General features: G+C 51.9%; 15 protein-coding genes across 15 annotated transcripts; 11 read left to right on the top strand and 4 right to left on the bottom strand.

Annotated features, from left to right (window-relative positions):
• Positions 1 to 875: 875 nt before the first annotated feature.
• Positions 876 to 1768, bottom strand: BJY04DRAFT_223072 (SDR family NAD(P)-dependent oxidoreductase; the record flags this gene model as incomplete). Its single annotated transcript, XM_073717591.1, has 3 exons — positions 876 to 1138; positions 1194 to 1679; positions 1726 to 1768. The coding sequence occupies 3 exons, from the start codon at positions 1766 to 1768 to the stop codon at positions 876 to 878; spliced, it is 792 nt and encodes a 263-aa protein (XP_073566254.1).
• A 429-nt stretch (positions 1769 to 2197) lies between these two features.
• Positions 2198 to 2757, bottom strand: BJY04DRAFT_223071 (uncharacterized protein; the record flags this gene model as incomplete). The annotated part of the gene is made up of 3 exons (XM_073717590.1): positions 2198 to 2380; positions 2430 to 2503; positions 2550 to 2757. The coding sequence occupies 3 exons, from the start codon at positions 2755 to 2757 to the stop codon at positions 2198 to 2200; spliced, it is 465 nt and encodes a 154-aa protein (XP_073566253.1).
• A 110-nt stretch (positions 2758 to 2867) lies between these two features.
• On the top strand, positions 2868 to 4522 carry BJY04DRAFT_199958 (putative glycosyl hydrolase). The gene has a single exon (XM_073712851.1). The coding sequence runs from the start codon at positions 3290 to 3292 to the stop codon at positions 4376 to 4378; it is 1089 nt and encodes a 362-aa protein (XP_073566252.1). The 5' UTR covers positions 2868 to 3289; the 3' UTR covers positions 4379 to 4522.
• On the bottom strand, positions 4436 to 5330 carry BJY04DRAFT_142427 (uncharacterized protein). The gene is made up of 3 exons (XM_073708704.1): positions 5243 to 5330; positions 4883 to 5188; positions 4436 to 4829 (listed from the first exon to the last, which is right to left on the bottom strand). The coding sequence occupies exons 1-3, from the start codon at positions 5254 to 5256 to the stop codon at positions 4493 to 4495; spliced, it is 657 nt and encodes a 218-aa protein (XP_073566251.1). The 5' UTR covers positions 5257 to 5330; the 3' UTR covers positions 4436 to 4492.
• A 911-nt stretch (positions 5331 to 6241) lies between these two features.
• BJY04DRAFT_231619 (phosphotransferase family protein) lies at positions 6242 to 8055 on the top strand (the record flags this gene model as incomplete). Its single annotated transcript, XM_073719576.1, has 4 exons — positions 6242 to 6290; positions 6387 to 6704; positions 6756 to 7061; positions 7190 to 8055. 4 exons carry the CDS (start codon positions 6242 to 6244, stop codon positions 8053 to 8055), a joined length of 1539 nt encoding a protein of 512 aa, XP_073566250.1.
• An 846-nt stretch (positions 8056 to 8901) lies between these two features.
• On the top strand, positions 8902 to 9853 carry BJY04DRAFT_223067 (aromatic alcohol reductase; the record flags this gene model as incomplete). The annotated part of the gene is made up of 2 exons (XM_073717589.1): positions 8902 to 8934; positions 8978 to 9853. The coding sequence occupies 2 exons, from the start codon at positions 8902 to 8904 to the stop codon at positions 9851 to 9853; spliced, it is 909 nt and encodes a 302-aa protein (XP_073566249.1).
• Positions 9854 to 10348: 495 nt separating this feature from the next.
• On the top strand, positions 10349 to 12275 carry BJY04DRAFT_231615 (inorganic phosphate transporter; the record flags this gene model as incomplete). Its single annotated transcript, XM_073719575.1, has 5 exons — positions 10349 to 10424; positions 10468 to 10986; positions 11030 to 11753; positions 11799 to 11970; positions 12025 to 12275. The coding sequence occupies 5 exons, from the start codon at positions 10349 to 10351 to the stop codon at positions 12196 to 12198; spliced, it is 1665 nt and encodes a 554-aa protein (XP_073566248.1). The 3' UTR covers positions 12199 to 12275.
• Positions 12276 to 13189: 914 nt separating this feature from the next.
• On the top strand, positions 13190 to 13859 carry BJY04DRAFT_199949 (GFA family protein). Its single transcript, XM_073712850.1, has one exon. It carries the CDS (start codon positions 13271 to 13273, stop codon positions 13733 to 13735), a length of 465 nt encoding a protein of 154 aa, XP_073566247.1. The 5' UTR covers positions 13190 to 13270; the 3' UTR covers positions 13736 to 13859.
• Positions 13860 to 13976: 117 nt separating this feature from the next.
• On the top strand, positions 13977 to 15203 carry BJY04DRAFT_223064 (putative malic acid transport protein; the record flags this gene model as incomplete). Its single annotated transcript, XM_073717588.1, has 2 exons — positions 13977 to 14948; positions 15000 to 15203. 2 exons carry the CDS (start codon positions 13977 to 13979, stop codon positions 15201 to 15203), a joined length of 1176 nt encoding a protein of 391 aa, XP_073566246.1.
• A 259-nt stretch (positions 15204 to 15462) lies between these two features.
• On the top strand, positions 15463 to 16659 carry BJY04DRAFT_223063 (uncharacterized protein; the record flags this gene model as incomplete). The annotated part of the gene is made up of 3 exons (XM_073717587.1): positions 15463 to 15757; positions 15821 to 15882; positions 15928 to 16659. 3 exons carry the CDS (start codon positions 15463 to 15465, stop codon positions 16657 to 16659), a joined length of 1089 nt encoding a protein of 362 aa, XP_073566245.1.
• Positions 16660 to 17754: 1095 nt separating this feature from the next.
• On the top strand, positions 17755 to 18282 carry BJY04DRAFT_223062 (uncharacterized protein; the record flags this gene model as incomplete). Its single annotated transcript, XM_073717586.1, has 1 exon — positions 17755 to 18282. The coding sequence occupies one exon, from the start codon at positions 17755 to 17757 to the stop codon at positions 18280 to 18282; it is 528 nt and encodes a 175-aa protein (XP_073566244.1).
• A 122-nt stretch (positions 18283 to 18404) lies between these two features.
• BJY04DRAFT_142386 (uncharacterized protein) lies at positions 18405 to 18697 on the top strand. Its single transcript, XM_073708703.1, has one exon. The coding sequence runs from the start codon at positions 18441 to 18443 to the stop codon at positions 18651 to 18653; it is 213 nt and encodes a 70-aa protein (XP_073566243.1). The 5' UTR covers positions 18405 to 18440; the 3' UTR covers positions 18654 to 18697.
• A 62-nt stretch (positions 18698 to 18759) lies between these two features.
• On the top strand, positions 18760 to 21473 carry BJY04DRAFT_142378 (uncharacterized protein). Its single transcript, XM_073708702.1, has 4 exons — positions 18760 to 20386; positions 20441 to 20723; positions 20775 to 21063; positions 21248 to 21473. Exons 1-3 carry the CDS (start codon positions 19026 to 19028, stop codon positions 21060 to 21062), a joined length of 1932 nt encoding a protein of 643 aa, XP_073566242.1. The 5' UTR covers positions 18760 to 19025; the 3' UTR covers position 21063; positions 21248 to 21473.
• Positions 20754 to 22879, bottom strand: BJY04DRAFT_231602 (CocE/NonD family hydrolase; the record flags this gene model as incomplete). Its single annotated transcript, XM_073719574.1, has 1 exon — positions 20754 to 22879. One exon carries the CDS (start codon positions 22877 to 22879, stop codon positions 21113 to 21115), a length of 1767 nt encoding a protein of 588 aa, XP_073566241.1. The 3' UTR covers positions 20754 to 21112.
• A 156-nt stretch (positions 22880 to 23035) lies between these two features.
• BJY04DRAFT_142365 (major facilitator superfamily domain-containing protein) lies at positions 23036 to 24861 on the top strand. The gene is made up of 2 exons (XM_073708701.1): positions 23036 to 23271; positions 23318 to 24861. The coding sequence occupies exons 1-2, from the start codon at positions 23139 to 23141 to the stop codon at positions 24766 to 24768; spliced, it is 1584 nt and encodes a 527-aa protein (XP_073566240.1). The 5' UTR covers positions 23036 to 23138; the 3' UTR covers positions 24769 to 24861.
• The last annotated feature ends 462 nt before the right edge of the window (positions 24862 to 25323 follow it).

Genomic DNA, 25323 nt, shown 5'->3' with positions numbered 1-25323 from the left:
CAGTGTTGCATCGCAGTGTAAAGCTGACTTCCAATGCTCCTAGATGTTTTAACACTCGCAGCGAGTGGGAAAGGAGCTCAATTGTCGCATAGCCGGGGCTTTCATTTCCCGCATAGCATAAGTGCAAATGTTATCCCTGGTTCTCCTCGTAATCCGCGTCCACTTCAGCGCTCTCTGCGCCGCTACTTGCACCGTCGGCGATGAGGAGCTGCGCCAAAGCTATGTGCACCTGTCCTAGCTGCCTGGTATCACGTAGATTATTTTCCTTCTATTCGCGACATCTATGCCATATCTCTGAGGCATCTCGAGGACCAACTCTACTGCAGCGGTTTCGCCGTGTTTTGCGGCGCTCGCGAGACTCTTCGTTTTCGTTTCGTCCTTGATGAGGGGCGCTTGATTTAAATTCTGGCTATGAGAGGGAGCGTGACAGTTGCTGTAGCTTGATCAAACATGGTTCTTTGCGAATAATCGGCGATTTATGCTGGGTTTAGTGATGAAGGTATGGGTCGAGGATTCGGCGAGGACACGGGAAGTTTGCACTCGTCTGCTGCTATCTGCGTAGGGGAGAAGTTTAGTTATGGTCGTGAGATGCTCTTTCGGAAAGGCTCAGGTGTGTAGTGGGTGTACTTTCCTTTCTTTTGAGATTGTGGCTGTGGTGAGGTTCGTGAAGAACGTGGGAATGGAGAAAGAACAAGGAGGTGGAGGAAGTAAAGCAACACCATGGATGGGACTTTTTCACATTGGCAATCTTCTTCCCTCCTCACTGCTGCTACCTACAACTTTGCCACAAGTATCCACCGCAATTCCACCATTTGACAGTCTTCATAACTTTATCCTCTCATACACGAGTCCCTCTACCAGTTATTCCGGCAAGCCTACTTCGTCGCAGCCTCGATTGCCAGGGTCTGCAGGGTCATGCCTCCATCAACAGCCCAGGCCGCACCCGTGACATAGCTCGCCCGAGGGCTACTCAAGAACAGGACCACGTCTGCGACCTCCTCTGGTCTGGCAGTACGGCCCATCGGTACAAAACCCTGCATCGCCAGCGGATCGATCTCCTTCAATCCAGCGTCTACGTTTCCCACCCAGCCAGGGCAGATCACGTTCACTCTGATGCCATGTACGGCGTTGTCCAATGCTACTCCCGAAGTGTGTATCAGCTCTGGATTTCCTTCATGGAACAAGATACCCACCAGTTTTGCGGATCAGGCTGAGCAGATCCCTCCCTGACGATGTCCCGCCGCTCCTAGAAGCGTTCGGTGCGCCCACCGTGATGATTGTCCCTCGTCCAGCCTCTTGAATCCGACCCCTCGCCTTATATTTTCCGACCGACTGGTTCTTCATAACCTGTCCCACTGCGTGGATGCAAGCAAGTGTCCCCTTGGCGTAGGATTGCCAGGTCTGGTCCTCCAGGTTTGCCTTCAGAGGTATGTTTGTGTTGTTCACGAGATAGTCGATACGACCGAAGACTTTGACCACGGTGCTAATGACTTCCGCGATACTCGATAGGTCGGTGATATCGATGCGCAATGCTACCGCGACGAATGACGGGTGTGTGGCAAGGGTCTCGCTTTCTTGCGCGGCATCGAGAGCAGCGTCATAATTGGTGTCGGCAAGCAGGAGACCCCTGACTCCCTCTGCAGCGTATCCGAGGGCGCATTCTCGACCGATTCCATGCCCTGTGCGATTCAGAACGTGAGATGACTGTGATGCTGTGAGAATTACCTGCTCCGGTGATCAGGGCGACGCCATTGAGATGGAGGGACATGATATGCCGACAATGAGAATGCAGTGCGAGTTCACATTGGCTTGGAAATCTCCGACGAAGAAAAGGAGAGGCAGGCATAGATAAAGAGGTGGTACACCGGGGCGTTATTCTCCTCTGTTGGTGATAGTCGGCGTTAGGAAGGCCTGCCAGCTTAACTCCGCATAGGGCCGTCCGCAGCTGAATTGTATTCCACGGAAGAACTGGACCTCTCAACAAGCAGCAGCCAAGGCTTTCGAATGGCTTATTATCCGTATTCTTACGAGAATCAATACATCTCAAGCGCTCGCATTGCTAGTCCCATATTGAATACAGTCAGCCATGAAATAATCGCCCATTTGCCTAAGACCCAAAAGCCAGAAGAACAGAAACTCCGAAACCCTGCCGCACACTGCTGACCGCTAATAAACCAGACCATAAAGGACAGCACGGCTACTGGTTGCCACTGTTGGGCCGATTCCAAGCGCCGGTATGGGTGTCGCGACTAAATTTCCCCGATCGGATCTCTTCCTGGCCTGCACGCGATATCGCCTCATTCCTTGTCACGCCTTCCTCGCTTCCGAAAGTCCTGTCGACTGCAGCATTTATGCCTCCGCGTAGCCATTCTCCGGCGCCCTATGAGTTGTCAGCAACAAGAAGTAGAGGAATTTTGCGAGTGGCGTACATGGATCCCCGCAAAGACACCCCTCACCCCACTTCCGAGACGTTCGCCCATCTCCGTGCCCTTGTTCGATGGTCCTTCTTTCGTTAGCGACAAGCAGATATCTTACGAAGGACGACATACTATCATTCCCTACAACTGACTGTGCCTGATATTCAGGCGGTCCACCTGCAGTTCCGGTGGGCTGCGGTTGAGACCCCGCTTCTGGGATGTGGTACTTAAATCCGGAGTCGTAGGCCCGGTCGCGGTCGAGGCCGTCGCCTGCGGGGTTGTCGATGCGCGCGCCCTTCGCTTCGGGAGCCTTATAGTCCACTGGTGGTTGCTTCTCCATTTTGCTTGAGTTTTGATGATACGGATGGATATTGTGATGGTTGTGGTGGTGGTGGTGCCTGGAGGCGAGTGTTTATATCCGGCTGGAAGGCTGACGTCATTGTCCCGGAGTTTATCACTTCCTTTATTGCACGACTGGTTGTTGCTCTGCGACTGATTGGAGCATAAAGAAAAGACTGCGCAGCTGATTTTCCAGCTGGTGACAGGATATATGATGTCATCTATACAGAGTTACAATGTTTGGCTTCATGTCTCGATACTGATGAGCCTGGCCTCAATCAGACCATCGCGATAAGGCCTGATTCCAATTTGATGATCACTGCTCCTTTCGAATACGACCGATATATCTAAATACCCTAATCTAGGGCCGTTGAAGCTTCAGCGTCACATCGTCTAGAGATCATCACGACATTCCTCGTATAGCAACATGTTTCAACGCACCGTGGTCGTATCCGCCGCCGATCAATGGATATATAAAGGCAGCATCGTCCCGACCGGTTTTTAGAACACCAACTCTAACCTAGCACGACAAGATGAAGTGGCCAACCCTCTCACTAGCACTCGCTGCCATTTTCGACCTCACCAGTGCACAAACACCTAGCGATGCGGGTGCGGGTGCAGACCTATATGTCCAAATCGGTCAACATGTAATCTTCTCCTACCCCGGCGAAAAACCACCAGAGCACCTCTTCACACTCATCAACGAAGGCAAAGTCGGCGGGATAATTCTCTTCCGGGAGAACGTGACACCCGAACTCCCTCAAATCATCAACCGCTTCTTAACAACCTACGAAGAAAGCCCCGCCTACCTCGGCTCGCCCCTCCTCATCATGACGGACCAGGAAGGTGGTGAGATTCGTCGTCTCCCCGGTGCACCAGAGCAGACTGCGAAGGAGGTTGGGGCAAGCGAAGATCCGTTCATTACGGCGGGTGAGACAGGAGATGGTGCGGCGGGGACGTTGAAGGGGTATAACATGAACGCGAACTTAGCCCCTGTGCTCGACGTTTATCGCGAAGAAGGGGATTTCACGGATCGTTGGGGACGGTCGTATAGCGATAACACGACTATTGTATCCGGCTGCGCTGCGTCGTTTATACGTTCCCAGCAAAAGAACGGTGTCCTTGCGACAGCTAAACATTTCCCGGGTCTCGGTGCTGCAGCTAGGGAAGAGAATACGGATGAGAGGCCCGTTACGATTGATTTGTCGCTCGATGAGATCCGGAGTGTGGATGAGGCCCCGTATCACCATGCGATCCGGGCTGGTGTCGCGATGATCATGCCCTCTTGGGCTGTTTATCCAGCGCTGGATCCGGAGTTTCCGGCTGGGATGAGTAAGAGGTGGGTTCGCGATGAGTTGCGCGGGAGACTTGGGTACGATGGTGTTGTTATCACGGATGCGATTGAGGCTGGCTCGTTGGAGGCGTTTGGTGATCATGGGCAGAGGGGCGTGCTGGCGAAGCAGGCGGGTGTGGATATCTTGCTTGCGTCTGGGAGGAATGTCACGCAGGGAGAGAGTATTATTGCGGCTTTGAGAGAGGCGTTGGAGGGTGGAGAGTTGTCGAGGGAGGAATTTGATCAGTCTAGTCGCAGAGTGCAGGAGGTGCGTGCGAGGTTGGCATAGCGCTTCAGGATGCTGGCAGGCTACTGGAAGAGTCTGTTTCCCGCACTTTCTGTCCGATTTCCTGGATCTTCCCAAGATATATCCCTTTCTTGTCAGCATATCTTTTATCCATTATCAGATCCGAATATAGAGAAATAACATACCAGCTCCAAGCCATCTCCCCTTCATCCTCTCCAACAACCCACGCAAACACCCAATTGCCTTCCCAACATCAATCACCCCTGACTCCTGGAAGTACCGCAAGATAAGAACAGCCGCCCGCCCAATAGCGTGCAGAGTAAATATCGGAATCTCAAGATCTTCATCCTCCGATATCTCCTCCTTTAATCTCTTTGCAGCCTGCACAACCTGCTCCACCTCCGCTTCCAACAACCCAAAGCACAACGGACTGCAATCTCGACCGGGTTGATGATCTAGTCTCAACCCGTGTTCGAGAAATGCCATAACCGCACTGTTCCTCATTAGTATCGGGAGTGTCGAAGGGTGAAATATGGATGACCTTACGTGGTACAAACCGCTGCAGCAGGATATAACAGACTCATCTTGTTTACCCCAAGGCTTTCTCGGAATACCGTCAGCGACTCGATGATGTCCATTGCTTCGCCGGATTTCTCGTCGTAGGAGGGCTTTCGTATGTGGTCTAAGACGAAGGAGAGGTGGATTGAGGCGCTGTGCAGGTGGTTTAAACTTAATTGGGTATCTTCTGGTGTGGCAGGGGGCTCGAGCCCGGACTCGGACTCGGTATATGCTGGATTGTGCTCTTGGGTGGTACTGATGCTGCTTGGCTTGCCTGTTTCAAGCGCAATACACCTGTGCCTTGTTAGATTATTGCATCTGAGTTGGAGGGCTTGGCATGTTACATACCGATCTAATATCATCACACCCTGCCATATCCGTTTCGCATACTCACGATCATCAGCCGACTTGAACCTCTCTTGTAATTCCTCACTCGAAACGTTGACGCCCAGCACCATCGCAGCCCTCACGCTACCCCCAATGGAAATATAAGCAGCTGAATCCATCCCGTGCCCGATCTCAAATAGGGATAACAGCACTCTGCAGCAGAGTAAATCCAATGAGTTCACGCCAGCGGCAGTTAGTGACGCCACGAAACTGGCTAGCAGAATATGGAGCCCGTGCATGTGGTACCCGGCACCTTGGAGATTGGGGCGGAGAGTCAGGAGGTGGATGCAAAGTTTCAGTAAGCTGAACTCAGGCGAGCGATTGTGAGTGGTGGCTTGCAAGCGCTGGAGGTAAGCATCCTGATTCAAGATTGGGAACCAGCTGTGGATGGAGCTAAAATAGGCAGATGCAGATGCGGACGCGGATGGCGATGTGGAGATTGGACTGCCGAGTACTGAAACGACCTGGGAGTGGATCGCGTGGCTTATAGATGTCAGGGGAGATTGCAGTTCCGCAGTGGAATAGTCTGGTGAGGCTGTTGGGGGGTCATCGTGCACCGATATCCCCGGGTAGCTGCAGCGAAGATTGAGTCTGACGGGGATTTCTTAACATCTGCCTCGGGCAATGTAGAGCAGCTTACCTTTTGCAACGAGTACAGATTGGTAATAGCCTGTTGCATTTCCGCTTCTGTTTCCTGCAGCGCGTGCAGGCTTGGTGGGCGTAGTGGTCGATGGGCATGATGATGGTGTGTTTGTTGGAGTTGGCTGGGATAGTGGAAATATAAAAGGATGGAGCTATGCTGGTTGTGGTTTAGCGTCCGCACATTACCTGTCTCGGTGTCCACTGTCCGCTCCTGCAGGCGATGCTTTGACTCTGTTTGACTCTCTGGAGTCTAGCCGGGGTCGCGTGAATTGCGCCTCGGCCCTCAGCTTTTTTGACGCCGGACTTGTTGCAGTCATCATGATAAGGTGTCATACAATCAAACTTTCCTTTCTTTGCACCTTGCAAGGTCAGCTCAAGCGCCCTTGCTCTCCAAGCTCGCTTTCTTCCTTGCGGCCTTTCTACAGCAGATCGAATCCAACAGCGAGTAAGCATTGATCTTCAGCGACGTCAAGCTCTCACGATAACGCGACCAAGGACATCGAGCCCAATGCATACACGAGCGGTCAATGGTTGCGCCGCGATAAGATTGATATCGAGTCGCGCTACATCCAATTCAATTTCGATGCTCTTTGCCAGAAGGTTATTCAGCTAAGCCCGGGAGCAACTTCTATCAACGCTTGTCGAAAACTGGAAGGAGGCTTCAACAGGGTCTTTATCTTCAGATTGGACAATGCAAAACAAATCGTAGCGAGGCTCCCATTTCGGTTGGCAGGACCTGCGAGATTGACTACTCTTTCTGAGGTTGCCACCATCCGCTACTGTAAGCTTTTAAAGAACGGTATACTTGGACGCTGACCATTACATACTTCAGTACAAGCGAAGACAAGAATCCCCATACCAGAGATCCTCGACTGGAATCATGACTCTGGTGATCCAAGCAATACTGTCGGCTGTGAATACATCATTATGGAGCATGCAAGGGGTGTCCCTTTACGCGAGCAATGGCATAGAATGGCTGGCGACCAGAAAATCAGGTGCCTTCAATCAATCTACGAGACGATAAATGGACTTGTTGATTTGGAATTTCCAGCCTTTGGGAGCATTTACTTGGATGATACCATTGATTCTGCCGACAGGCAATCAATGGGTGATGGTTTCTGTATTGGGCCTCATTGTGGTATTTGATATTGGGATTGTGGTGCCGGGGAACAGAGGTATTACCACTACGCGAATCGGAATCAGGGGCCGTGTAAGTTCCGCGGCATTTCTCATTGTGCAACCTTACTTACAACAAGATCATGACAGGGCTGAGTATTGCCGAATACTCTGATGCTCTGATTGACTGTGGTCTCTCGCGTGTACCTGCGGTAGATAACGAGTCGGCGAAGCTGCCGATGTACCATGGGTCGCCTCAAACACATACAGCTCTTCTAGAATGTGCCCGTGCTGTGCTAAAGCAAATGTCCGAAGATCCTCGAATCCGTGATTCTGCCACGCCGTTATTATTCCACCCAGATCTGCATATCAGGAATATCTTCGTCTCGGAAGATAGCCCCTCTGTTGTCACCAGCATTATCGATTGGCAGGCAGCTAGTGTCGAACCAGCGTTCTGGTACTCGGACGAGACCCCAAACTTTGCTAAAGCCGGAGAATTATGCATGAAGGCTTTCGATGCCTGCACGCAGTTCTTGATGTCTAGACTATCGGGTTCACGTCTGATGGATGACAGTCTTTTTAGACCATCTCTCTATTCCTACAGGACATGGAAGGATGGTGCAGTGGCATTGCGGTACGAACTATACGAAACTTCTCGGCTGTGGGAACAGTTAGGGTTCGAAGGCCAGTGTCCTTGCCCTAAACCCACGCCAGAAGAGCTTGTGAACCATCAAAGGGAGTATAAACTCTTCGAGGTAGCCCAGAAATTGCGAGTCGATCTGCCTGACCTACTAGACACAGCGTCAGACGGCTGGATACCCCCAGAAAGCTGGGAGGAGACTCAAGTAGCCCACAAGCAAACATTTGACGGGATGTTACAAGTTGTTCTGTCAGTCCCTGACACGGATGATGATGAGCCCGTAAAAGATGAATGGACTCTGAAGACAATCTGGCCGTTTGACCTCCCTCAAGGAATAACCTCCTCGAGGAGTAAGGAGTCGATACTCCTAGGTTAGTTCAACCCATGTACTTTTATCACGCATTTCTAGACCAATGGGCTTGGTACATCTTATGTGATATGTTATCAGCAGTCTTTACACAAAATAGCCTTACTTTTCACGTTTCTCGAGCTGAATGTACACGTCGTACTGTCTGTCGCTTGCATCTTTGCCACGGTCACTGAGCTGAGATTGACGTAGACAATCTCCCGGTTGCATGGATGCGCTGTATATTAAACTTTGTGAGATCTCATAGGCTCATACAGCCCCGTCCACGACAAGGTTAATCTTCCTGCCTTGGGACTATAAGGCTGCGAGTGGAATGGTGGTATTATCTTACCTAGTGCTGGGGTCGAGACCCAGTTTGTGGTTTAGCGTCCGCATATTGTCCGCACCTGCAGGGCAATTGATGGTCGAGCTTCGGGAACTATCTGTCCGGGTCAAAGGTCGGCTTGCGGATATATCGGATGGAGATTTGATGGTGGACAGGTACTGCTGAATACAGGTGTGGGTGTACCTAGGTAGATCTCATGCCCAGGCCCAGGGCATGACGATGGTTATCCATCATATGGAGCTAATCTTCTTATAGCTTAGCGTCCGCATATTGTCCGCACCTGCAGGCGATGGAATCTTTCGGATTGATAATCGAGAGCTCGGTTTCGGTGAGTATCTCTTCCGATCAGAGGTTTTGCTTGTCTCTACATCGGATGGAGATCGTGGAGAGGTGCCGCTGTGTATAGCAGGTGGGGAGGGTATTTAAATATAAAAGGCATGTTTGCAATTTTAGAGGACTGTTGTTAAACTATAGTAACGCTTCCACATCGCAAACACTCTACAGCCACAGCCGAAATATATATATCCACCATGTCCGCTATCAAGAACGTTGCCCTTGCAGGAGTAGGTGCCACGCCGGAAGATAAAACCCAACTAACGCATGCAGGCTTCCGGAATCTTGGGAAAAGAGGTACTGAAGGCTTTCATTGAGGCCGGGAAATTCAATATTACCATCTTGTCTAGGGAAGACTCCGACGCGACCTTCCCCGCGACCGTGCAAGTCGTGAAGATCAACTACGATTCCATCGACAGCCTCACTGCAGCCCTCCAAGGCAAAGATGCCGTAATCAGCACAGTCACGACCGCCGCCATCGCATCACAAGAGCCCCTAATCCGCGCCGCGGCAGCCGTAGGCGTCAAACGGTTCATCCCCGCCGAGTTCTCCAGCAACCTAGCGAATCCCAAAGCCGCAGCCCTCCTCGTCTACGCAAACCAGATCAAAATCCAGGGTCTCCTCCAAGAAACCGCCAAATCCAATCCAGAGTTCAGCTACACGTCGATCCGGAACGGGGCATTTCTCGACTGGGGCTTAGCGCTGGGCTTCCAGCTCGACCTGCGATCGGAGAACCCGCCCTTCTACGACGGGGGCGATCGCCCATTCAGCACCACGACCTTGCCCACTATCGCCAAAGCGACCGTGGCGGTCTTGGACCATCTACCGGATACCAGGAATCGGGCTGTCTATGTGCACGATGTGGTCACTACGCAGCGTCATTTGCTTTACCTGGCCAGGAAGGTGGCCCCAGAACGCCACTGGGAGCCTGTGTCGGTCAGCACGGAGGATTTGGAGCGGGTAGCGCGCGAGAATTATAAGAGGGGGGAGTTTGGGTTGGAAGCGTCGATCGGGTTCTTTAGTCGCAGTGTCTTTGCGGAGGGGTTTGGGGGGGCTTTTGAGAGGGTGGATAATGAGCTGTTGGGGTTGGGGGTGTTTGGTGATGATGATCTGGAGATCCTTTTGAAAGGGGTTCTCGGGTTGGAGTAGAGGACTGGAGAGACTGGAGTAGCTACTTTAGAGCTGGAGCTATCTGTAAGACAGAACGATGGAGGCTGGAGGCTGGAGCAGTTGGTTGAGTAGTGGACACTGGAGGATGGAGGCTCGGCAGCATTTCCGATTACAATGTTAATATAGAGCATTAAGAGCAGAATAACCGAGTGGCTTTCGGACAAAGAATACGAGACCAGTGCATTGTAAAGGGACAGCACGTGTGGTGGCTACATGATTCATGTTGCCCACTGCTAGGGAAGCAGCGACCCACGTGCCCGGCGGTCTCTCAGTCTCTGGCTGTTGGCATATGAAGGACAAGAACTCCGCCATCTTGGTCTTCTCCGCGAGTCAATCGTACAATCATGCTGTTAATAAATGTCAACTCCCAGCTGTCATCTGTCATGTCTGTCAGACTGCCAGACTGTACCCCATCACAGCTCCATCCCATCTGGACCATGCCTGCGCCGTAGCTGTCTGCTCACTCCGCGACACATGGCTGTCCTCCACCAATATGACTATATTTTTGCGGTCACTCTCATCTTTGCCTTTCTTGATGCCTGGAACATAGGTAATTCACTTCCTCTTTGTGTCTTACTAGTCTAATTGTTTAGGTGCCAACGATGTCGCCAACTCGTTCGCTTCCTCCGTGTCCTCGCGGTCCCTCACCCTCAAGCAGGCGATGTGCATCGCCGCCTGCATGGAGTTTGCAGGGTCCGTCGCCGTAGGCTCGAGAGTGGCCGAGACCGTTCGCGAGAAAATCATCGACCCCCACCTGTACGACGCTGAGCCTGCCGTGCTCATGCTCGCCATGATGTGCGCCATCGTCAGCTCCTCGACCTTTCTCACTATTGCGACCCGCTTCGGTCTCCCGGTTAGTACGACCCATTCGATTATCGGCGGTCTTGTCGGCGCCGGAACCGCCTCGGTCGGCATCCACAAGATTCACTGGGGATGGCACGGTGTCGCTCAGGTCTTTGCCGCTTGGGGAATCGCTCCGGGGATTTCAGGCGCGCTGGGTGCGATCTTGTTTCTGATCACTAAACGCTTTGTGCTATCGAGCAAGTATGCTGTTCATCGGGCGCTCTTCTCCATTCCGATCTACTCTTTTATTGCTATCGGATGCTTGACTAGTAAGCGACATCATCCCGTTGTCGGACTCTGCTGATAAGACAGTGCTTGTTGTTTGGAAGGGAATACAACTTGATGTCGAGCTCACTGGGATACAAGTAGCGATCGCCGTCATCGCAGTCGCTTCTGGCTTTACCCTTCTACAGATCCTCTTCCTCCTCCCGTACCTCTGGCGCCGCGTGATCAACGAAGACTGGCAACTCAGATGGTACCATGTCTGGCGCGGCCCATGGCTTCTCAAACGCCCGCTTCCAAGCCCCCCACCACCCGGCCGAAGCAGTCTTAATATCAAGGATTACTATCGCGGTCATCTCACGCAAGACGAGCTCAAGTGTCTTCGAGCATCGGAACATCTCTTACTATCAATCCAAGGCGGCTATAACGATCCAGAACGGCTGGAGCCGACAAATCAACCTCCGCTTGTCGAAGGAGTTCCTCCCCGCCCAGTGGGGGCTTGGAATACCTGGCCTGTGATCTGGTGGCGGATTCAGCGAATCCTCTACCATGGACTGGAGCAGGATGTTATTCAAGCGCAGAAGCGACAGACTGTTCTCACATGGGATATCCAGGACATGCACTCTCGCGCGCAGCGATACGATAACCGCGCGGAATATATGTACAGCTCGCTGCAGATATTAACCGCTGCTACTGCCTCTTTTGTCCATGGTGCGAACGATGTTGCCAATGCTATTGCCCCGTTCGCGACAACATACCTTGTCTGGCAGAGTGGTGAGATCAGGAAGGAGGTGCCAGTCCCGGTTTGGGTTTTGTAAGACCGCCCAGCCTTGAGCCATGAGACCTACTAATAGAACAGGTGCTTCGGCGGAGGCGCAATTGTCATCGGTCTATTGACCTACGGATACCATCTCATGCGAAACCTGGGTAATCGACTAACCCTCATGTCGCCCTCTCGAGGCTTCTGTATGGAGTTGAGTAGTGCTATGACTGTCCTATTAGCAACGCGACTCACACTGCCCGTGTCAACTGTAAGCTCCTCTTCCTACACAATATCTATATTGAGGATTGTCTAATATTTCCAGACCCAATGCATAGCCGGAGCATCCATCGGCGTCGGTCTAGCGAACGGCGACTGGCGCTGCATCAACCTTCGCCTCGTCGCCTGGATCTACTTCGGTTGGATCATCACTGTCCCTGTGACGGGTTTGATGGCGGGCATGCTCATGGGTTTGATACTGAATGCTCCGAGGTGGTGATGCTGCAGTGTGCCGTAGATTAATTTTATGACCTACGTCCAACGCAGCGAATTTCGATCCTTCTGATACGAATGGCCGGCATACAGCACGGCCACCTCTAATATTGAGCGACTTCGCATGGCATGCCCACGGAGACGAGCTTGTTACCGTACCGCCCAAACGCGACTATTGCTGTCCCCACGATCGCTGCTCCTGCGAACGACAACAGCATAGTACCGTGATCGATCCAGCATCACTACGCACCAAGGCACCTACTCCCGCCCAGACGCGACCCTCATGCTGTTTGCCCGAACGCACTGCCTCGACCTCGGTCACCTGATGAGACCCAGAGGCCTAGAGAGCCAGAGACCCAGCCCTCCAGCGCCGACCTTCGGCTACACCACGCTCCGGATAACACTCCTACTTGGCAGGGAATCTACACCCTCTACCTGCCATATGTCCTGTACCTTTGCTCGACGTACTACCCTCGTACTGAGCACAGCCTCTCTCGACAAGACCTCCATCCCACTCGTGATTGACTCGTCTCGATCAAACTCCTGTTTTTCTTGCCCCCTGGATTTCCCACAGCCGAGACTGTCCAGACAAGGCAAAACGCTAGACGAGATAAACTCGTCACCCACCACCACATCAAACCTTTTACCACTTGTACATAAACCATGACCATCATGACTAATGGTCACATTAACGAGCATCATGTATGCTCTGCTCTGTATATAGCCCACGACATGACTGTTACGCCAGAACACGGATAGGATATTTGTACATACTTGTGCACACGGTACGTAGCTTCTATTGATTATCTTCTACGGTGCTGTTCCCCTCGCCAATGCCAATTTCCCAGATGCTGCTTAGCAATCACCGTCAACGGGATAACATGGCTTGCTCTTGATATGACCAATCATGAACTGTACCTAAGGTATGATGTCACTACCTCCTCGTATACCTCCAGCTCTCCATCCCTAATTACCAATCTACCTTCATTCACCCCTCTCCAGTTCTATCTGAATATATACAAGACTACAAACCGCAAGGTCCCCAAAAGATACACTACAATTTATCCCCATCACCAACCATGCCCACCCACCCCCCAACACCCACACCAACCCTAAAAGGCTCCTGCTACTGCAAATCCACAACCTACACCACAACCTCCGCCCCCTACGGCCTAACATTCTGCTACTGCACCATGTGCCAAAAACTCCACGGCGCGCCCTTCGCCCCCTTCACGAACGTCGCAACCGACCATTTCCACTGGACTAGGAAAGACAACCTAGTTGAAATCAATCTCTCGAAAATTGCGACGAGAACAATCTGCGGGATGTGTCGCGCGCCCTTGACGATGGTTTATCACCACAAGCCCCAGGAAACGGGCGTTGTCGCTGTTACTGTTGATGAGGAGTTTAAGGGGCTGGTTCCGAGCGTGTCGGGGCATATTTTTGTGGAAAGGAAGCCCGGGTGGTTTGTTATTGGGGACCAGGCGAGGCAGGAATTGGGGGTGCCGGAGAGTTTAAGGGGGGTTGTTCCGGATGATTTGTGATTTTTCTTGTGTATGGTTATAGTTGTGAATAGTGAATACTGTTGCCTGCCTCCTAATACTTAGATGGAGGTGGAGTCTGCGGTGGAGAAATCAACCTGTTGTGGCCTTGCAGGGCTGGTTCCGTGGATACAGTTTGATAGGGCTGACATCACGATACCGTCAGTGCATCCGTTCCTGATCTCAAATAAGAGTACCTAGGTAGAATATCCGCCAAGTTCACTTGCATGTTATCTTACTTCAAATGGCGAATAGCGATGAGATATCCCCGGCCAAGCCGCTGTCGCTGGCGATCTGGAATTTTTCTTCCTCTTGGTTTTTGATTCCCCAGGGCACGAGTATCATTGCTGCTGTCTTGCACCAGCTCCACTACCAATTCGGTGCTCTCCCGGTTCTCGCGAAGATTGTGTGGATTTATGCGATTGTCTTGCTAGGTTTGGGTGTTGGAATATACCTTCTCCGTGTGGTTTTATATCCGAGACATGTCCTTCGCGAGATCCGGGGAAATGTCGTCGAGGCGTCGTGTCTGTCGAGTATTCCGATTGCGTTCACCTCCATCATCCAGATGATCGCGCTGCAGTACGACGGGAGCGCCGATCTAGTCGCGTATATCCTCTGGTGGATCTCGACCGCGCTCTCGATCATCGCCGTCATCGGCGTGCCCTACCTACAGCTGAAGATGCAGCCAAAGGGGATCGAGCATATCCCGCCCTCATTTCTGTTACCTGTCATCTCAGTCCTCACCTCTGCAGCGGCCGGCGGAACAATCTGCGAGAACAGCAACCTAAGTGCCCGTCTCCGCGTCCCAGCAATCATCGTCTCCTACATGGAACTCGGCACCGGCATCCCCTTGGCAATATGCATCGACGCCTGCATCATCTACCACCACTTCGACCGCGCGTACCCGCAGTATGACAAGGCGTACCAGGATATGGTTCTCTGCGGACCCTTCGGGCAGGCTAGTTTCGCGCTGCAGATCCTTGGTCTCGCGGTCAAGCATAGCTTTGGCGAATACAGTCGGGGCATGCTGCTTACTGCTGACGCGGCGGCGCCCATTGCGGCGGTTAGTCAGTTTGCGGGCGTGTTGGCTTGGGGGTTTGGGACGTTCTGGTGGCTGTTTGCGATTTTGAGTATTGCGTATACCCTCTATGTGCAGTCGGGGGGGTGGAGGAATGTGCATTTCTCGTTGACGGCTTGGTCGTTGGTTTTTCCTTGGGTGGGTTGTCTTCACTGGGATGGATTTTAGGAATGGTGCTGACAGGAACAGGGGGTTTATACGAATGCGGCGGTGCAATTGGGCAAGTTGATGGACTCGCCGGCTTTTGATGTCTGGTCTACGGTGTTGTTGTTGCTGTTGGTGGTTATGTGGATTGTCGAGACGGGGTTGACGCTCAAGGGAATTGCGACGGGGAAGATTTTTGGATTGGAGAGTGGGTGGAGGGTGCCCAAGACGAAACAGCAGACAGTTTAATGGAAATAAAAGGAAAGATGTAACCACCTTAGTGGCGATGATGGATTGAAACCTTCGGGAGGCGAGGTTGAATGGAAAACTAACCAAACTTCCCCTGATAGAACAGAACATCTCCATCACTCTCGACCATCGAAGATCACTGGAACCTCAGATTAATCAAAACAGTCAGAGCAATCACTTATCTGTAGTACAAAAAGGCGGTCAGTGGTCCAATCAGCTGCATCACCCTTCAGGGGAGAAGTCAACAGTTCAAATCACCATGTCTCCCCGACGTCGACGCCTTCTCCGGAGGGAGATTACTCTCCAAGAAGCCCAGCAGGATGAAGGGAATGTGTTACATCAACTTGGCTACTTCCATCAACAGCAGCAGTTCTTCTCCTTCCTAGAAAGTCAAGCTACCTGGATTCGAGAGGTTGTCGCCCACCATCTGGCCACATCCCCTTCTGCAGTTAGTGTTGCTGAGCAGGATGAATGGCTACATAGAAGCTTCAACGTTCTTGGCCACTCTCGGGTCATCTTTCGCGTGCCCTTGCCTCATCGCATCGGCGAAGCAAGTCGGCCTGGGAATGGGGATGAAAAGATCCGCTGCGAAGCTGGAACCTAAGCATGGCTGCAAGAGAATTGCCTGGATGTTCCGATACCAAAGCTCTACGGCTTTGGACTGGCAACTGGTGTAACTGTATAGAACTCCTCAGCTTGGCCTTCCACTTACTGACTTGCATAGTTCACCTACCGCGCGAATCTACCTTTTCTCCCGCGATGCATCCACACCTTTCCCCACTGGTTCCGATCGCTTCTCCACCTCCCCACTCCCTCTCGCTATTTGCGGAATCAAAGCTCTTGCTTGAACAACTTTAAAGTCACGCCTGGTTATATGGTTATCGAATTGATTGATACTGGCAGAATGCTTTCGACTACCTGGGCAGAACAGTCGGAGGATAGCAACCAACGCACAAACCTCTTTCGTGATCTGGCAAGGATTCTGTTAAGCTTCACAAGGATATCGCTGCCACGAATTGGATCTTTCGCCATTTGTGATAACGGATATATACGCCTCGCGAACCGACCGTTATCGCTGGGCATTCAGCAGCTGGAGAATGAAGGAATCATAGTTGACATACCCCGGCACTTCACATACACGTCAACATACGCTTATGCCGCCGATTTGCTTGCAGTCAAGGACTCCCGGTTATGCCACCAGCCCAATGCAGTCAATAATGTAGGCGACTTTAGCTCGCAAACCTCAATCCTTGCAACAATGCGAATGCTACCTCCTGTTTATTTCCGGCGCGAGCTCTGTCGAGGCCCGTTCTTCTTTACTCTTACTGATTTCAACCGAAATAACATCTTTGTCGATAAGCAGTGGCATATCACAGCACTCGTGGACCTCACAGCACTCGTGGACCTGGAATGGGGCTGCAGCCTTCCGGCGGAAATGACCCGACTGCCACACTAGATTTCAAGCGATATGATCGATGAACTCGATGCAACGAAGTTCAGCCATGTCCAAGAGGAATTCACGGCTATCCTAGCGGCTGAAGAGGAAAAGCGATCGTCCCATGGTCCCAGATTATCGGGGATCATGGAACAAGCCTGGAAACAGGGGACATACTGGTTCGACCTTGCACTGACAGCAGCTCAGTGCCCAACTGGCGTTGTCGGCTGTTTGAGAACATGATTTTAGCCAACCATAACGAAGAAAGTCCCAGACGATTTTATTCCTCAGACAATGCTCTATCGGCACCGACAAACCCGCCAGGTCTGGCGCCAGAAGGCTGAAGATAAGAAACAGTATGACGCTCGCCTTTTGGAAGAATTTGGTCAAGACGAGCTCTGATCTTCCGCCTCTTCGAGTAGCTAAGTAGCTTCTCCTCTGGTGCCTTGTGCCTGGCTGCATGGCGAGCCGCAAGCCCCGGTCATAAGAGTAAGAACAGGGAAGCGGCCAGCTCGGGTATTACCGGCAGGAAGCCCCGGACCGCTCTATATCAGCCCCTAGTTTCCTGTCTCAGTAATGCTATAGACAGTTGCACCATAGAAGTAGATTACTGCAGATCAAGGGCGTGATTGGTTAGCTAGGGTTGAACCTCTTGCCAGGTGGACTCCAACATATGATCGTACAGGCTGATTGACCATGAACAATGGGGGTCTATAGATTCACAATGCGGTCGACAATAATACCGCATGCAAGTGCTCTTCATCCAGGGTTCAGATTGGTAGCCTTTGAGAAAAACCCCTAAAGGAGGGCTAAGTCCTTTATAACCATCGAGCCTCTAGCTCCTCTTCCGGTTGTGCGCACTAATCGAATCCATGGCGTTGACCTATTAACATGAGCTGTTCTCTGTTCGGCTTGCATCTCAAATGGGATGTGGGTGAAAGACAGGTGCAGCAGTAAGCTAAGCTAACCTCTGCTCAATAGAGCTGAGATGCGGGGCGGGGCTCCTCTCCAGCTGTTCATTCCCCTTCAATAAAATCACTAAGGTTACTGTCCTCAACAGCTCAACACCCACTCACTCAACATTCAAGGTTCTCTTTCGCTCCAAACTACCAAATTATGCAGCTTGCCAAACTGCCCCACCGCTTAGCGTCGCATCAGTTCTTGTCGGTCGGCGCTATAGGATGGGTGTACCGCATCAACGACCGCATCGTCCTCAAGTACCCAAGGAATACAGGTGATCCGGCATTCAGCCACGAACTCGAATTCTTTGACATCCTAGAAAAGCATGAAATCTGCCCGGATATTGTGCGTAGCTTCCTACGCGTTCCCGACGGTATATTTCTCGAATACCTGCAGGGCGGAACCCTAGAACAGCGTTTGAAAGACAAGAGGGTGCAAACCAGCAACAGCCCAACTAGCATCAAAGTCCTCAAAACGGAACCGACGCCGCTGCTTGAGAGACGGACTATGGAGCTCTGCAGCGCGGTCGCTTGGCTCGAGGCCCTGGGATACACCCATGGTGATATCCGCCCGCCGAACCTACTATTCGATGCTCAAGACCATCTCAAACTAACGAACTTTGATGGCGTCACCGCGATTGGTGACCCATACGCCGGTGCTGCACCCCCCTGGGCGCGGTCTTAGGCTCCGAAGCAGGAAGTGGCGACGGCTCGTTTGGCATATGCGGGGCTCGAACCGAGCAGTTCGCTATTGGGTCGATTATTTATACCATGACGAGGGGATATGAACCGTATGAGAATTTCCTGGAAGATGGCCGCGAGGTTGTTGATCGTCTTCAAAGGATGGAGTTTCCGGAGCTGGGCGAGGCGGATTTGGATCGGATGATTGAGTCTTGTTGGAAGGGCGCGTTTACTTCCGTCTGTGAGCTTTTGGAGTGGGCGAAGCGTCTTGATGGGTCAATGCAGTTGCCTCGCGCAACAGGGCTTACAAGGGAGGACTGCGAGAGAATACGACAGGAGTGTCTACTTCTTGTGCAGGACGGGTTGCTTGCTTAGACCATTGGCTGGCCTTAAAAAGATCGATCAGGTTTACCCAATCCTTGTCATCAGTAGGTACCAGGTTGCGTGAGTGAAGGCCTTCGAGTCTTGTGAGATTAAAAGGGTTAACTGTCGCTAGGAATTCGAAGTCTTTTCGAATGCGATCTCAAAGTGGGTTTGGTGGCAGGCTGTCTCGTAACGCTTGGAGGTCAGACTCTTCGTGGAACGTCTTTCCAGGGGGTAAATAGTACGTAAGGAAATAGTTGTGGACAGCATGATTGATGTGGGGGTAAGTTGGAGACGATGCATCGTCGGCAGGTGGAGGCGAGAGGTTAAAAGACCAACTGGATTTCCCCACAAATCTTCCATCTGCAACAATCGATCATCATCATGGACGGAGCAAACGAACCATCTCCCAAGCGCAAGCGACTATCGTATGCCTGTAACTACTGCCGCCAGAAGAAGACACGATGCGACGAGCAGCAACCGTCCTGCCGCAACTGCCGAATAGCCGGGGTCGCCTGCATCACTACCGATAAGCGACGCGCTGGGGTCGTGGTTTCCCACCGACGACGTCAATCCAGGCTCGAATCTCAATCAATGAACACCCCAGAGTCTCAGCCCGAGCCTTCACCCGTGCCGTCGACTCGCAACCGCCCTGTGCCTACACAATGCTGGGACCGATCAGCATGGCAGTCGGGTCGACTTCCCATGATTCCGCGTTGCGGCGGAGCATCCATGTTCGAGATCATGACTGAGTGGCTTGATCTGGCTTTTTATCGCCTGCGAGTTCCAGCCCCTTATTCTGCGCTGCAGAGCACCGCCGTGGCGCCTCGCCCAGGGATCTCGCTCCCTCAAACGGCGCCCACTCTCCCTTCTGCGGAGGACTTGCGGGTTTTCATCGACAGATACCTTGACACCTTCCATCATATATTCCCTTTTCTCTCCGCAGCGGATCTTAGTGAGCTAGGTGAGATGGTCTCATTGCAGTCTGCTTCACACCAAGCGTTGACCTATCTCGTGGCTATTGTTGGCCTGATGATGGAAACCGCATCCAGCCAGTCAAAGCCTACCATATCCGCCTACATTGAGTACATTAACAATCTGCTCGGCCATCTTGTTGTTGAACGCAGCTTGAGATCTGTTCAAGCAATCATGCTCTTCGCCATGGTTTTGCGCAGTGCCGACCGTATCGCCACGGCTTGGGATGTGCTCTGCCTGGGGGTATCTATGGCTCAATCACTTGGAGTTAACCAGGGTAGCTTCCCACGGTCACCGGAATCTACACAGAGTCACGATACATGGTGGTGTATGTACGTGTTTGAGAAAATCCTCGCCTTCGAAACCGGACGGACGTCGATGGTTTGGGATCGAGAACTATCTCGCTTCTTCCGACAAACAGATCGCCCAGAACAGCCAGAACATTCTCCATTCTTGTCGACGTACAAACATACTTGTGTATCCCTGGCAAATACTCTGCATGAGATCCAAGACCGGGCTGCAGGAGCGTGGCGCCGCGAGGAGTGGACACCACAATCGGTGGAGGAAGCAATCGAAGAGAAGATCACGACTGGTGGAGAATTGGCAACTTTACTGCAGAAATGGTGGGAAGAGTTACCATCGGAGTATTGGTATGTTATTCCCTGGTCTCAAGTTCTACCTGCTGATACCATTAGCCCTGGACCGGCTGCTGTCGCAGATAGAGGGGCGTCGCAACGGCTGGCATTTCTGGCATTCTATTATCATCATGCGTAAGTATTGTTTCCGCCGCTGCAACTGTTCTGAGTACTAACATGTCCTTGTAGGACTATTATGCTCAATCGAAGTGTCTTACTGATTGAGACCACGGAGATGCAGGAGGTGATAGAGAGACATGCATCCGAAAAGCCATGGCGCCATCGGATCGCTAATGGGGGGCGCGTCTGTGTGGAAGCTGCTCGTGAACTCGTTAAGCTCACCGTGGCGCTGGTCGACGCGGGACTTCCATCATACCTGACCACTCTGACTACACCGCTGATAGCAGTGTACACACTCGCTGTACATATTATCCGTGAACGGCATTCCTTACTAGTCCGTTCAGATCTCGAGGTTTGCTATCTCTGCCAGTCGATGATCCATGCTAACGAAGGCCATCGACAGTTGATGAAAGCTGCCATTGCGGTGACTAGTCATCATTATCAACAGCTGGAGAACGCCCAAGATGTCGATGACGTCCTGACCGCTCTGGAGAGGTATGCAGCAGAATGTATACAAGGCCAAACGCCGCAGCCATTTGAAACTGCAACTGGTGGGGAAGGGTTTTCATCGTTGATCAGCCTTTCCCAAACAGACTCGGCAATTGCAAACTCAGTTTGGGGTCCATCAGCCCTAGACTGGGCAGGCTGGGACTGGACGGACTTGAGTCATCTACTCGAGAGCGCCGACTAAGGTAAGTAAAGATCATTTGATCTATGTATTCACTTTGTCTATACTTATGTTCAAACAAATGGCAAAATCAAGTGACTGTCGTGTTCACCTCCAACATGCACCCAATGTTTACCTTTATTTTTCACATGATCAGGCGTTCCAAAATTTGAGATACCCTGGTAATGGCCGCTGATTCGAAGCTGCAGACTCTCACCAGCTTCATACTCCACACCCATTGCCCAGATGCCAATCTCCAGGCGGACGACAGTGCCGGGTACAATTTTCTCCTCAGTCTCATGAGGGTGGAATGGCCAGTTGACATGCATAGACTTGCTCGAGTCGATAGCCCGATGGGATGCGCGTAATATACCAGTGGGGCCTTGATATAGGATGACCTCCGTGCGCTTATCGTTGGGGATATCCTCAATAGAAGAGACTGGCAAGCCCTTCCAAGGAACGTTGAGGTTCAACATAACCTTCCCAGATGGCGAGAGCTTGCTGAGAACGAGAAAGATATCCATGTCATCATGATCATCACAGCGCATGAATAGAACCGCCTTTGGGATTCCGACGAGCTGCGTGCGCTGTTGGAAAGTGTACGTAAATTTCGCTGTGTTACTTGGGTCCTCTGAGTTGTAGGGAACCGCCCCTGTTGCGGATGATGGCTGGTCTAGGAGCAACCCTCCGGATGGATGAAGATACGCCTTTCGATAGGCCGTGCGAGGGAGTGGAAAGTCGGGCTCCACAAGATTCGCCAGCGGCGCGCTCTCGCCATATCGCAAAACTGCCATGCGAACGCGAGGAGTGGACTCCCAGTCGTTCTCAATCCCCTTCAGGTAGCGATCGAAGAAGGTTAGCAATTCCGCATTGGCTTGAGGATTGCCCCATATATCGTACCATTCCTGGTAGGGGTGCCAGCGAAGCCATTTGTGTGGCGACTGCACCTCCAGCCAGCCTCTAATGGCACCCATACCGTGCATCGTGTTTGTCCATGTTCCGGTGATATATGTTGGAATGTTGATCTTGGTCATTTCTGGACGTTTGTCGTTCCACCAGTCCGAGGCGAGCGGGTGTTGCTGATACATCTTGCGAAAACTCTCCATGCCATTACGGCCGCGCAGCATGTACTTCACAATTAAGTGATCAAACAGATCTCCTCCGTATATGCCTCCTCGAGCAAACTGCTCTCGGTACAGATCCCCACAGCCTTCCCAAGGAGCGATGGCCTTGAGTGACGGAGGCTGCAGAGCGGCGATGAACCACTGAATAATGGCCAGGTGCGAGTTTCCCGCCAGGCCAACGCTGCCGTTGCACCAAGACTGCCGTGCAATCCATTCAATCACATCGTACCCATCCTCCGCCTCTTGGGTGCCCATGATAACCATGCGTCCTTCCGAATCAAAGGCTCCCCGTGAGTCAATGTTGACAACCGCATACCCATGTGGTACAAGCTGCGCTGGATCTGGTGCTTCGAACTTTTCTAGTCCGCTCAGTGTGCCATCAGGTATACCCAAATTCCACGGTGTCATGAGGCGCAGGGAGTCGATTCCGTTGAACTTCTTGCCAAACGGCCCCCAACAAATGATCGCAGGGACAGATCGGCTAGGAGCATCGGGTGGTCTGTAGATGTCGGCATACAGGGTACATCCATCTCGCACAGCTATGGCCACATCGTGGTCAACTTGAATATCGCATGAAAGCGCCCTCCGTCCCGGTGCAGTTTGATGGCCTTTGTGAAGGACCTCTGAGCGAGGATTGAGCCCTTCATAGCCGCCGTGCCCAAGCTCAGGAGCCTTTAGCTCCTCCACCGGGATGTCGACTTCGAAAGTGGGAGGCATTCTGTGTGATGGTGTGATTCAAGAGTCCCATGAATACTGGCAATGATCTAATCATATAAGCTAGTTCCGGCTCGGCTGGCTGTCCGGCTGACGCCGGTTCGGCCTGCGGCTCCACGTACCAGAGTTGATTCCCCACGGGGTCAGAAAGCGGAGTTGGGGTAAGTGCCAGCTCGAGCTTGCTTGCTTTCTTTCTATAAGACGTCTATTCTGTGTTATACAGAGCGAGTCAACACTGACTTCACCCTACACAGCCGCAATTATGGACAAGTCTGAAATCGTACACGAAGAGGTTGTTCCAAACCCACAATTGCTCTCCGGAGCATCGGGTGATGTCGAGCTGCTCAGGGGCAAGGAAACCGTTCTCATCCCAACTCCGTCTCCGGATCCCAAAGGTGTGTTTCCAAAACTGTTTGAGACCGCAAGGCACTAACTGTTCAGATCCGCTCAACCTTCCACCCTGGCGGAAATGGATGCTCCTTATCTTAGTGTCGGCCTACAGCTGCACCGCAGTCGTCCTCTGCTCCGGAATGGGGCCAATCTTTTCTGCAATTCAAGCACAGTATCCTGGCGAAGAAAAGCGTGCGAATGATCTCTTGACATATCCTACTCTCTTTATGGGTCTCGGAAACTTAATCAGCATGCCATTTGCCTTGACTATCGGACGCCGACCGGTTTTTCTTGCCTCCATGGTCCTCTTGATCGTAACTGGTATCTGGTGCTCGTTCTCGCAGAGCTTGGGTAGTCATATCGCCGGGCGCAATATCATGTCCCTCGCTGCTGGTCAGAGCGAAGCGTTGTCGCCGGCTATTGTCCAAGAGATTTTCTTTCTGCATGAACGTGGCCGAAAGCTGGCCTGGTTTATTTTCATTCAGAACGTGGCGGCAGGGGCATTCTTCGTCGCCTCGACGTATATTGTCTCTGCTTGGGGGTGGAGATGGTGGTACGGCTTCTTTACGGTGATGAATGCTGTTGTCTTCCTCTTCTCTATTGTGTTTGCTTCGGAATCATACTACGAACGATCGGCTGAAGCGATGCGAGGCGAGACTTCCTCGGTGGACAGCGCGATGAAACAAATTGACGGCAGTGACTCGGCGCTCGTTACGTCCGCATATGGCACGGTTTTAGACTTGGAACAGTACGGGCCCCGAACATGGAAACATGATCTCAAAATATGTGTCGTGCAACCCAAATGGGGCGACATTCCTGTGTTCTACAAACATGTTCTGCAAGGCCTCTGCATCCCAATCACCTTCTGGCTACTACTTCTCAACGGCGCGTTCCTTGGTGTTTACATCTTTCAAGCATCAACGTTTGCACAAATCCTCCTGGCTCCGCCATACGCCTTTGCCTTTGAATCCCTCGGCGCAGTTCAAGCAGGCCAAATCGTCAGCTGTATTGTCTTTCTTCCTCTCCTCGGGTACGGCAGTGACATCACCATCCGTTCATTGACTAAACGCAACAACGGCCGCTACAAGCCGGAGTACCGTCTCCCCATGATCGCCATTCCGGCCGTAGTCGGCGTTATCTGCGGGATTATCTACGGGCAGGCAGGCTCCTACCCGGATAAATGGAACGTCAGTGCCATCGTCGTTGGATTCAATGCCAGCTTCTTTGCCTTCCTCGGAGCGAACATTGTCGGCATCTGCTACGCTGTCGACAGTTTCCCTTTGCGCGCCGCACCATTCCTGGTTGTGATCTGCGCGGGACGGGGACTTATCTCGTATGGACTTAGCTATGCGACCTTGCCGGCCGTTGAGACGCTGGGGTATGATATGACGATGGTGGTTGAGATGGTTATTTGTGCTGTGCTTGCTCTTGGGGCGATTCCGATATATTTTTTTGGTCCTAGGATCCGAATGTTTGTTGCTGGGTGGGTTGGATCTAAATGAGTTTGAAATGTAGTCTAGTTATCCTCACGAACAGGCTTTGCTGGCTATGTTTCAATATTCAGATTGATAGTGATAGGTTCTCGCATGATTCCATCCTTAACTCTACGTTACAGCACGGATCTCAATCCTAGTTGACGCACGATGTATTCGTTCAATCCCTAAACTGAAAGTTGTGAACACGTAATGACCTATTGTGGGTATTCTGCTTGATTCTGGATCTGGAGCACTGAGTGTAAACTTGAGTCTATAGATGATAGTAGCCATGCATTGATCACTGGGTGACACATTCTAGTAAACTCACTTATCCACCATGCTAGTGTCACTGTGAGGCCGGAGACAAGCTATCACAAGTACTAGAGTATCACTATTCGAACATGAACGCTTTGCCTACTGCCTGCAATACCGCTCTCTGTCGGCTCCACATCGACAAGCTGCTGCTGATGTGGACCACAGCTTCCGATAGACGTTATCCCCAGGTCTACCCCGCAAAATATTTAGTCGTTGTGCTGATCCGCTGGATCCTCCTGTATAGCCCGCTGACCCAATTTCTAGCCG

The sequence above is a fragment of the Aspergillus karnatakaensis genome, assembly GCF_047715665.1.
Source record: "Aspergillus karnatakaensis strain CBS 102800 unplaced genomic scaffold BJY04scaffold_67, whole genome shotgun sequence".
Taxonomy (NCBI): Eukaryota; Fungi; Ascomycota; class Eurotiomycetes; order Eurotiales; family Aspergillaceae; genus Aspergillus; species Aspergillus karnatakaensis.
The sequence above is the reverse complement of the archived record's forward strand: the minus strand, read 5'-3'. Positions and strand labels throughout refer to the sequence as shown.